Source organism: Ursus americanus, chromosome 32 (genome assembly GCF_024610735.1).
Source record: "Ursus americanus isolate L20-20 chromosome 32, mUrsAme1.1.p, whole genome shotgun sequence".
NCBI lineage: Eukaryota > Metazoa > Chordata > Mammalia > Carnivora > Ursidae > Ursus > Ursus americanus.
In genome coordinates, this window is record NC_142158.1 from 29,648,690 (window position 1) to 29,660,842 (window position 12,153).

Sequence of the window (12,153 nt, forward strand, 5' to 3'; positions counted from 1 at the left end):
ATCAAAATAAGACTCATGTGAGGGACTCAAGGGAAACCTTGAGAAAGAAGAGACCAGACACTAAGCAGGGATGTGTGCGAAATACTGGTTTTTATTGGTTGGCACAAGATTACAACCTACAATTCCAATGGCCTTCCCTCCCACACAGCTCCAATGGAAGGAAACTGATGAACACATAGAAAGGAACAGCACGCTCACAGGATTAAGCATTTGTTTTTACAGAAAGGAGTGGGCTATGGGGATGGTGGAACTTCAGGGAAAGTACGGAAGCTCTATCCAGACTACAGGGGAGGGTCAGTCTGTCCCCTGTTGTTGGCTCCACAGAAGCAGTAAAGGAGAATCGTTACATATGACCGGCCTGCTACTGAAGGGGGGAAAGTGGGACTCGCGTCAGCTGTGGACCTGTCTCGGACCCAAACCTGGGCTGGCTGGACCCCGTCTCCTTTTCTTTTCAGCCCTTCCTCCCAACCCGACTGTACCCACAGGAAAAAGAAGCATGAAGGAAGCCTAAAAACACTCTCCTTGAGAAGAGGAAACATGAAAATTCAGTTTCTGCTGCCTTCTCTGGACCAAATTCCACTCCCCGCAGCCCCTGAGGGCCCTGCGCAGCTCTTCCCACGAGTGCTGTGAAGACACTGGGGAAGGGGCCAGGCCTGGGCGGGTGGCCCCAAGTGGGCAGGAAGGAAAACTGGAACTTTCCATGCAATACCAAGCAAGGCTGTTTTGGAACAAAGAATGGAAAAGACCATGCCCCTGTGGGTTGGAGGCTCCCAAGTCCGGGAGTGCATTTGGATTGGGGAAGGGTGACATTATTCCAAACCCCAGCTTCATACCGCAGCGTCAGGTCCCAAGAGATAAAAGGACCGTAACCAACTCCTCCTCCCATACAGGCACAGCCCCTTGGTTTCCTCAGTTTTGCTGCGCTCACTGGGGTTATTTCCGCCAACCTCTCCACGGATGTGAGGACTCAGCCCACTGGAGATTCCACTTTCTACCCTTTCTACAAATTAGAGGCACGCTGCCCACGCAGGTGATACACACACTCACTCTGTAGACTGGTCACTAAAGGACTCTGTGCCCTAATGATGGGAAGCCTAAGTTGTCTGCTTTTCTGGGAGGCCCTGGTGGGTGGGGACAGTAGCACACTTCCGGTAGGATTGGAACAGTCTAGGTTGAGCGCATGGGATCCCCCAGGGGAGGTCCCTGGGGGCCCAGCCCTTGGATCTTGTCTCAGTTCTGGAGACATTACTGGGCTTGACCTTTTAAGACTTGGTTAAAATGTGTTAGCATGAGGGGGAAGGGACAAAGACGGTCTTCTGGAGGAAAAACTCAAAACATCTTGGCTACTTGCCTCAATTTAAGGGGTTCCCTGGAAATACCTGTCGACCTTGGCCAAAGGGAGACTGCATCGCGACAATACACTTGCAAAAGGGGAGGAAGCACATCTGGTTCACCTGTTTTAGAACTGGAATGGTCCCGGGGATTTTAACCTTTTTGGATGCTGGTGGGAAGGGAGTGATGCGGCGGGAATCATGGTAGGAAACTCCTTAAAAAAACCTCTGACTGGAGGCCACATCCTGCAGCCTAGCAAACAGGAACTGGGGCCTCGCTGCCTCCTCAGAGCTCGACCCCTACCAAGGTCATTGGAGAGGAGAGGAGACAAGGCCCTAGACATGAAGGCGGGGCTGCCCAGAGCAGATTTCAAGATGCTACTAACCACGCCCTCTCTCCGATACACTTGAGTAGGCCAGAGCCAGTTGCTTTATTTTTACAACAGCTCCCGACATCCTCAAATGCTCCTGACTTCCTTAAGCACACAGCAAACTGACAGCTATCGTTCCAAAGATAGAGGAACGAGCTACATGTTCCTTAGTCTAACCATCTGCCTTTTCTTGGGTGATAAACCAGCTCGGAGGTTTTCAGACTATGAAACAATAAACAGACCTGATGCGTGTAACACTGCACCACACGCTGTTCACAGAGTGGACCAACTGTTTTTCTAACCACTAAATACAACGCTGTGCTCCTGGGCCCCGGACGCACTCACGCATCTGTGCCCCGAGCAACACACATCTATGTCCACCTGTAGGTCGGAGTGAACGGGGGAGGTTCTCAGAGGCTAAACAAAACACCTGAAGCCAGTAAGATTTTGGAGAGGAGGGTCCCCTTGGATTCTGAGCAGAAAGTGCACGAGCCATGAGAGAAGTGGCAAAAGGGGAGCTCTGAGTCTGCGCGCTGTGGCTTCAATCTTCAATGCCTGCCACTCCCGCTGGAGCTCCTTCCTGTTCTTGCTGAGCAAAGGCCCTCAAAGTCCTCCCTTCATTTCAGCGCTTTGCAAGTTCTCCAAAACCTAGCCTCAGATCTGTTCCCTGTGGAGGCTCTATGTGGGACAGAGCCTTCTGGTTTGTGGGTGTCTTGGTCATCAGCCTCCACCTTCCTGGGCGTAAGTCATATCTGTTATGTCGCTGGACTTGAGAAACCAAAACTAGAGGTCCTTTTTTGATCATTTGTTAGTGACATATCTTCTCCACAACAAACAGCGGTTAAAGATCAAGGTTTAACCCTGAGAAGCTTTTTTCCCCCCTAATGGGACAATAAAGAGGCTACATGAGTCCTTGCTGCTTTAGCTTATCATTTTCAAGTTGGCATAAAAGTGCTCAGAAAGACAGGTTCATATTGGTATTACTTCCCCTAGGGATTTACAGGCAATCTCACTGGAAAAATGATTTCCTGAAGGTGCCACTTCACCCCATACTAGGGAGATGGGGGGTACGGTCTCAAGGCCCAGCCCTGGGCTTTAGGTATCTTGCTTTTTCTCTACGGTAGCCCAAAGACTTAGTTTTGATCTAAATGCCTGATTGGGCCCTCGAGCCCAGAGCAATTTTACTACACTGATGAAATGTTCTCTGAAAGGTACACCCCACAGGTAACTTCCACTGGCAGTAAGCAATTTAGCAGGTAATTGTTCCAGAACCAGAATTTAGGCTCCTCAAGTCAACGAATACAGTCTTGCCATCTGGCCTGGCTGCAGAGCGTGTGGAAGGATGGGCAGCACGTCAAAATGGTGAGAAACCTGGAAAATGACAATGCTGCTGCTTTTGGATCTTTTAAAGCCAATCTCCAGGGTTTTAGATGCCTTTTTTGGTGTTCTAGGGACCTCTGTCCAGGGTTAAGAACTGAGACTGTAAACCAAAGGAAACCTAGAGTTAATTATTAAACAACTGGTTGCTGGAGGAACAGAAGCAATGCCTGTCCACCTTTTAGCTATTAAATCTTGCTTTTTGGCCCAAAGGCACTTTCTTCTCCAGTAGAACCCCCCCTGGTGCGAATTCTGAGTTAACGTGGCTTCCCTTCAAGCGGACCGTCTCATTTTTTCAGACAACTGAAGCTCACCAAATCTTCACTATAAATAAAGCTTCCGGGGAGAGTCATGCCTTTACTTAGAAAGCTTCATATTGCAGACTCACGAAATCATGTGACTGCTAGCCTCAGCTCAAAGCCTCACCAAACGGCATGACTTTTTATTAGTTTTTAAGGAACTAGTTTTAAGGGACTAGGAGGAACTGCTCAATGAGTCTGAGGGTGAGGGGATCATTGCTTGAATGTTCTGATTAGTTTTTAAGGGACTAGTTTTAAGGGACTAGGAGGAACTGCTCGATGAGTCTGAGGGTGAGGGGATCATTGCTTGAATGTTCTGATTAGGCTTCTCCATCCCTGAAAGGTCATCAGCTACAGCACAAATGCAGTCAAAATGTGAAGCTGCCTTTGTAGAGGTGGAAGTAGGAGGGCTGCTGGCCTCCAGATGACAGTCTGCCTAACATCTCCAGGTTCCCAGGGCCTGTGGTCATCTCAGACCACCGAATCAAGACGACAGTAGCTTTGATGGACAGCAGTCAATGCTTCCCCATTTACTACCTGAACATCTCAAATGCCTGCTCTGGGTGACATCTAAAGTGACATGGAAAATAGCTCTTCTGGGATGGGGAGGTCTCTGTTGCAAGGCTCACCCCAGAGAACAGAGGCTGACCCTGGGCTGCTTTCCCACCTACTCCAAGTGAGATGGGTGCCCGGATGGAGCAAGGCTGACGTCACCAACATCAATGTCTGCACAGCCTGGAAGCCCCCCCACAGTCTTGGGGAAATGGGTTCCGTCCCAGCAGGGCTCAGAAGGAATGGCTGTCACTTCAGCTGGGCAGTATGACCTGTGTCACTTCAGGTCTGGCCTCTTTTAGAGTTTCAAGAATAAGAACCCCAAGAGCAGTTGCATTATATAATTGCCATTAGATGATCTCCTCGCCCCAGAGCCTCTTGAGCTAACATGTCTCCTATTTGTTATAAACATGAGCGTTACTTTCTGAAATGCAGAAGGGACCAGGATGAGGCTTGATTATCAATTACAGCGAATCCTCATTTCCCTTAAAGCAAACTCAGCCTACTGTGACGACTTCTCCAGGTATTTCTTCTAATTCTAAATTTTCTCTCAACTAGGCTGGACTTCAAGAACACTTCAGAAATACTAAAAATCACACAATCGTGGCAAAGATCGCGCTGTGGTTATTAAATCCTTTCTGTGAACCAAAAGAAATGTGGCTCAGGCTAAGCTATTTTAAAAAAAGCTCAGGTGGGGAGACCAACAGAGGCATTCCTCCAGCGCTAGGTGAAAATGACGAGCATGTACAGGACAATGTGAGATGCACACCCGGTCCAGCGGGAGGCGGATTACTCTTCTGGTTACATAGGTTCTGGGCGGGGGGAGGGGAGCCTCCAATGAGCACTGTATGTGGGCCAGAGAAAGGGGGAAGAAGGAGGAAGAACGGTTCTGCGTGGACGTTTTTTACTTTTCAAAACAAAAGGTGATTTTTTTCTTCTTCTAAGCAAGTCTGAGAGACCTCACATGGACTGACTCCTAACATCAAAACATAAGAAATTATGTGTCACGGAGGAACTTGACTGTGTAGAACGCGTTTACAGAACTGCTGCAAAAGCCTCCCAGAGGTCAGTGACCCGCTCTGCTCCCCAGAGGCTGCTCCCCAGAGGCTGCGACAGGCAAGGCCTCAAGGGCCTCACGGCTCCACAGCGCTGCGCCGTGCCATGCCGAGGGCGGAAATCCTGCTGTGAAGCCACCTTCGAGGCCTTCCACGGCCTCGCGGGGGGTGTTCCTCCCACACTCTTTGATCCCTCCAGATGGCCTCAGCTCAGACCCAGCAGCGCGGGAGCCCTCTCCACGCAGGGCAGATGGGGCAGCAGACACTTGTAAAAACAAAACCGTCAATTCATTAACTTTTCCATCATGCCAGGTTTGCTACAAGAAAAATCAAGACTCCTGTTTCATGGGCTGCACCATTCTGGAAGGCTACAAAAAAAAAAAAAAATCAAATACAGCTGACTCCTGGTAGCTCTTCTCTCTTTCTCACTCACACACACTCTCTCTCTCTCTCTCTCTCTCTCTCTCTCTCACACACACACACACACACACACACACAGAGTCCTGGTCCAAAAAGATGGCATGACCTCACTGATGCTTCCCAGTGGCTGCAAACTGATAAACTAAAAACAAAGTTAATTTTAAAATATCCAATGCTGTCTTTCTCTATCCTGAGCATGGTGGACTGTGCTAGACGCCCTAGGAATAAACCAGAAATCTAGGATGGGGAAGTTCACCGTGAGACTTTGTATCTGCCCTGTACACAAGAACCTGTGTGTATCAAGCCTGAATAAGGTGAGTACTTGCAGAACTCACAGCAAAGCCGTGTGAAAGAAAGGCTCTGCGAGTGGGATCACTTTTGTGCTTTCTTCTGTTTCCCCTTGCTTTCTTTGGGGAGGCGTAACGGCTACTGCCAGCATGGGTCTGAGTAATCTATCACAGAAGGGCTATGACTACACACCAGTGGAGACAGCCGTGGTGTTAATGGTGCCAGGGAGGGAGACACACCAATCCCCACTCATCAGGTTCCCAGTGCAACAGAAAATAGCACCAGTTTCAACAATTCTGGTGTTGGACAAAGCCTCTTTTTGTCGGTTAAGAAAGCATCAGCACAATCTCCCCAGTTAACTGCATTAATAGGATCCATTCATGTCACTGAAAAATACTTCTTGGCACAGTTCACTTTCCTGACCCAAAGACGCCAACATCAATCCAAACTGGACTTGGTAGGGTAATGTGTTGTGACATCAGCCCTGTAAAAACAGCTTTAGATCATGAAAAAGTGCACAAATTACTATTAACACTACAGTTCTCCTGCAAAAACACTGCCTGTTTTCCTGCAAAGTACTTTCAATCCATATCATAAAGGTAGAATTTAGTTGGAAGAATGTGTTTTTTGGATTCCACTTAGTGCTTGGTTGAATTTATTACATTTTCTGCTTTACTTATATGGACAGAAACTCAGCCTGCCCTCAATCAGGCAACAAGCAGGCAGTATGTTCGTTTTTGAGTGAGGACATGCGAACAGCAAGTTGGTCTTTAGACTCAAATCCCACGGTGCTGTTTCTGTCCACTGGGGCCCTTACTTAGGGACAGAATTCCTTTCCCAGAGGTAGAACGGTATCTTAAGGAAACTGTGGGCACTCCTTGTTGGTTCTGTGCCTCAAGACTGGGAGAGAAGATACAAACTGAGAGCAGACAGCAAAGTATAAAGTTCACCAAAAGATATCCCCCCAAAATTGTGGAACACTGAATGACAGAGGCCTATGTCCCTTACATATATGTATATATACAACTCTTCTAGTGGGAGGGAAGAGCAAAAGCTTTTCAAAGTTTGAGTATTTATTAGAATTTTTAAATAAAGAGAACTACGATCTTAATTTCACATCTTGGCTACGTTTTGACAAAGGAGATGCCACTAAAAGCACAGCAACAAATCCTGTCCTAAGCCAGGAACGGACCAGTGTCCCCCCTCCTAGACCCACCCCTCAATCTCAAGACTCTTTTCTGCTTACTTCCCAGCTAAACAACACGACTGGCAAATGAGGCCAGCATGAAGCCTGTACCAAAAACCAACACGACAGTTTGCAGTGAGCCAAAGCATGATGTCACTGTTCTAGTCAAGGACCGAGCATCCTCCCATACCACTTCGCACCAAAAGGAGGACCTTCTGCATCCCAGCGGGAGACAAATTTACTATTTCTGAGCATGCTCCATGGTGCAATTCCAAGTGCTGTCACATTGCAAAGATAAGCAGACACCTTCATTTTCCTCCTGTGTCCTTTTCGGGAACTTAACATGGTCACCCGGAATGCGGATGGGACTGTGCACCTGCACTGGCCAAGGACAGCCGGATGCTTCCGCACAAGGACAGAGTCCAGTTCGGCGCGGCGTAAGGCATGGATGCACAAGGAGAGAGGCCACCATTGGCGGTAAGTAGCATTATGGAAAAAATTCCAACCCGCAGGACAGAAACAGCGCCGGATGCTCCAGTGTTTTAGAGAGCAATCCCAAGAATCCAGTTCAAATCCCTACTGTCAACATGTAGGGAGGAATTCAATTGCTAACATTGCTTCTCCAGGTCTAAGCTGAGGACATTCGCTCCTGGCTTGGTAGTAAAAAAGTGAACAGGTTTCCTCCTGTGTCTTTCTTGACATGGAAACACAGCTTCGAGAAGGCCAGGAGTCCTGGGAGCGCTACAAAGGTAGCTAAACTCCTTCTGTACCCTACGTAACTATAGTCAGTGACTGGGGAAAAGGGAGAGGACAGGGAAACTGACCTGAGCCACTAGCATCAAAAAACAAAAGGGGAAATTAACTGTGAGGCTCTCCATTTCAGAAACACCCCGAATTTAAAAAACAAAACAAAACCTTGAAAAATTAAACAGTTAAATTTCTCTTCTGAAAGTCATTTATTTACATATTATATGCCCAGTATATAATGTGTAGATAAATGTACCCTGCGGTGAAAGGGACCAACCTCCTGGACTGAAGAGCGCATTACAGGACACGTTCTTGAAGGTTTCATCTCATATTGGTATCTTTTAATAAAAAAAAAATGAAAAATCAAAGAAAAACGTCTGGCCAGGGCTGGGGTGAGACGAACAGGAACACTTCAGAATCCAAGGCAGAGGGAAGGCTGTCTGTCTGTCTAGACAATTGTAGGGAAGTGAAAAGGGAGGGACCGATCATGCACAGAAGTACTTACAAATTACATACCCACCCCCCACCCCCTCCATAAAAAGAGAAGAAAAAGCCCATCACTTAACACCACACAGCAACACCATCAAGAACCGCTTTCTCTGCTGCCCATCATGCCTTATTCGGAGAGGAGGCCTGTGAGGAGAGGTGAAAAGAGCAAGGGAGGGAAGATCTGCACTCCAGTCTAGTTTCCAATTTCCGTTCCTCTTGCGCGGGTCTTCAGTCATCTGATGCCCGGCATGGAGCTCTGGGAGGAAACCGAGTACGTGGTGGCCACGACCGGGGTGCCGTTGTTGGCCGAGTAGCCTTGCCTCAACGTTTCAAAATACGACGCCTGCACCGGTTTGTGATACTGCAGCACTTTTATGGCATCTTCGATTTTGAACCACTCCCTCTTCCTTCCTGTGGGGGCAGGGAGAGGGAGAGATGAGGACAAAAGGGAAGCAGCCGCAGGTTTCTGATCTTCGGCTCGGGAGAAAGTGTCCATGAGAACAGAAAAGCCACTGTGATCAAGACTTTAAAACTGTGCACTATAAAGGTAGTTTTCCTCACTTTCTTTCCTTACAAGAGTACATGCTTCGAATGCCATACAGATGTCCGACGCGGAGGACAGGGAAGACACGTGAGAAATGAACTGTGCGAACCCGCCCTGCAGGGAGAACCACGGCTCCTGGTCTCTTGCATTCCTGGGCCTCGGGGCCTTGCCCGGCCTGCATGTACCCGAAGCCCAGCCAGCACCCCCATCTTCTGCACAAATCAACACGAGCATCAGCTTCCAGAATTACGAGGATGGCTGCCTTAGAATCAGTTATTTATTTTAGAATTTTAAGAGGTATGTATCTAGAGATCACAAAATATTTTAAAAAATAACACCATCCCTATTAACTTCTCAATCTGTTTTCTTACTTTTTTTTTTTTCAAATTTGTTTTAAAATCCTTTATTTTTTTCTCTTATAATAAAAGTTCATTTCTTAACACCGGGAAAATTAAAGAAGTATAAAGAATATGATAATTACCCACAACAGGAGAAGCCAGAAATGACTACTCTCAATACCTTCGCGTCTTTGCTTTTCTTTCATCATATTTGAAAAAGACACTGCACTGAACAACTAGAACTGGGATCATACTACCAGATGCTCTGAATCTCGAGAAGCTCTGATAAGAATGTTGTGGTCAGAAACCTGGATCCTGGGTTGGGCTCCAATCACATCACCGGCTCTACTGAACGGTCAGTTTGGGGCAAGTTACCGAACTAGGTTCGGAGCTGTGCCCCAGCTTCCTCATCTACAGATATAAGAAACAGCACCAGCTCACAAGTCTGTTGTAAGGACTAATATGTAAGATGTTTGAACGCTACCTGGCACACAGTACGTGCTGTACGCGTTTGCTTATCATTATTATTGTTAGTGCTTCTCTTTCCACTTCACACTGTTTCTTGAGCGCTCTTCTATGTTATAAAAAACAGGAGGGCGCCTGGATGGCTCAGGCACTTGGGCATCTGACTCTTGATTTCGGCTCAGGTCACGATCTCAGGGTGGCGTGATCCAGCCCCGCGTCCGGGCTCTGCACTGGAGTCTCTCTCTCCCTTAGGAGTCTCTCTCTCCCTCTCCCCCAAGCCCCAGCACTCTTGCTCTTAAAAAAAAAACAAACAAAAAAACATCCTTATCTGTTTTTTTCTTTCTTTTAACCTCCCAGAAGAGGCCTAGGGCTGAGATTGTAAGAATAAAACACTCAACCTCTAAAGGCCTCGTGTTATACAATGCCAAACTGCTTTCCAGAAGGGCCATCCCAGTGCCCAGTCCTGCTAGTGTGTGCTGGAATGTCGTTCTCACCACCCCCTGTCAGCACTGCTACCTCTTCCTCTGTCACTGCCAATTCTTTAGGTGAGAACCGGTGCCTCCTTTTTGTTTTCATTTTGTTGTGTTCATTTTGTCTCAGTTTGTTTTCACGTAGCTCTAATTAGTGTATATGTAAGTCTGTACCCTGCTTTTTCCATTCACCAACACCGATTCACAAGCCCTCTGCCACGGTGTATTAGCTTTCAGAAGTACGTGTTTAACAGCTGTGCACCATTCCGTCGGATGAATGTACCTCAGACCACTTACCCTTCACTGAGGCAGACGTTCAAAAGCCAATTTCCACCTGAACAAGGCTCATCTGCAGGAAGGCTCACAGGCTTATTCTCCATATTTTAGATTATTTCAATATTTCAATTCTCGGAAGTAGTACAAGGTGAAAGGCTTGGTGGATATTAATAGAGCAATGGTACCTTGAAAATTCATATCACAAGTGTGTGACTCCCGCCTGACAGAGTGCTCTGAGGACAGGGCCAGGCCACACTCATCTCTGTCTCCTTTTTAAGCCCTAGCACTGGCTGTCAAGGAGGCTATTTTTAATAAACCCCTACTGAATTTACGCACTTAAGCATATTGCATTCTTACCAGAGAGAAAGCTGTTAAAAGCCGGAGGGCCGGGAAATGCCCAGATCAGCAGTGTGAGGGGCGCGGGGGCAGAGCACATACGCACAGTGAGGGCAGAGGTTTCGGCAACTGGACTTTATCCGTTTGCCGATTTATAACCAGTTTTTAAATTAATATTACACTTTTCTGGAATACACTTTCCTTCAGAGGCAAAAGAGTAAACCATGAACCCACCATTAAATCACCTAAGTTTTCAGTTCCAAAGACACACACCCAATAACGGTCTGAGAGATCAAAGAGAACGGCTCCTCGGGAGGAGGGGAGGGGCACCCGAAGGGGAGGAATATGGATGAAACTGGAAACTGCTCCCACTACTCTGCGTCTAGCAACGACTCTGGAGGGAGCGGCTCGCTCCACCAAACCAGCAGCTTTCTCCGACAATATGAATAAGCATCACAAGGAGCAGCCAAGGTCCTGCGGCCAGTGCGGGTTCCGTGGCTAGCGAGGCCCCAGCATCGTGGAGGAGGGGCAGGAGCTGCTGAGGAGGGTCCCACTCGGCTTTAGGAACCACCTTTCTTATCTTTATGTGCCGTGTTGCTATTTGTTGACCAGGTACCCACCTTCAGCTTCCTTTTGAACATTTTAAAACACTACTTTCATAAGTTCAAAATGGACATGCTTGTTTCATTAAACATATCCCTCAATGGTTTCTTTATCAGGCTCACTTCTGGGTCTGGGTCACGACCTGTGGCGTGGCAACGGCCCGTGGTGGGGAGCGTTTTGGAGGCTACCTGGGGATAACTTACCAATGTTAACTGAATCTTCCCAGTCTTCCAGCACTTCTGTGACAATGAGCACATAGACATACGTTCTGTGCTTCCTCTCCTGGTTCTGAAGGGCAAAGAGAGAAGGAGAGAGGAAGAGCTTTCCCTTAGAGAGCTGAGATTACTTAAGTGAAACACACTCTTAGCCATATGTCGAGAGCTCAGACACAAGCATTCCTTTTACTTTTAATCATCCTACAATCATACGGGGAATAGCGCCAGATGGCCTATTTAAAACATGCCGCACTCGCATTTAAGGTTGTGCTCTTTGGCTGGCCTTCTAAAGACCAAGCTTTAATCTCTTTTTTCGTTCCCCTTCCCCTAAGTACAACTTCCCAGGAAGGCTGTGAGAAGGCAGTTTGTGACCTCTCAAGAAACAGGCACCAAGGAAATGTAACTCGCCAGAGCACAAGAAAGAGAAGAGGCCGTGGGCGGGTGGGGGCTCCATCAATGCAAGCAAGCTGATTATCTGGCGCGCCTCTCCTTCTCCTACTAGCTTTGCTCCTCTTTATTTTCCCATTTCTCACTGCCTTCGCCTTCCTCCAAACCTGTCCCCAGCCTCTTAGCTTGTTCCTTCCACCTCTGCTATAGTTACTGGATCTTTTTTCCTTCAGTCTTCTCTACACTTTATGTCCCTCCTCGCATCTCGGGAGAAGAGGAGGAGAGGTAGGGACGGGACAGACCAGGCAGGCACACCTTGTCTGACTGCGTCACAGACGCTGCCCTGCTACGAATGGAAGGTCTGTGGCAATGCTGCGTCAAGCAAGTCTACCAATGCCGTCTTC

The 12,153-nt window shown here is 47.7% G+C and overlaps 1 protein-coding gene across 2 annotated transcripts in view; it reads right to left on the reverse strand.

Annotated features, from left to right (window-relative positions):
* Nucleotides 1-71: 71 nt before the first annotated feature.
* The window catches only part of NUDT3 (nudix hydrolase 3), a 113,615-nt gene continuing 101,533 nt past the window's right edge, over nucleotides 72-12,153 (reverse strand). For both annotated transcript variants that reach the window (XM_045795479.2, XM_045795480.2), the window contains exons 4-5: nucleotides 11,351-11,435; nucleotides 72-8,526 (exon numbers count right to left, since the gene is read on the reverse strand). In XM_045795479.2, the coding sequence (XP_045651435.1) occupies nucleotides 8,348-8,526; nucleotides 11,351-11,435 (264 nt within the window). In that variant the 3' untranslated portion in view covers nucleotides 72-8,347. The remainder of the gene's footprint in view (nucleotides 8,527-11,350; nucleotides 11,436-12,153) is intronic.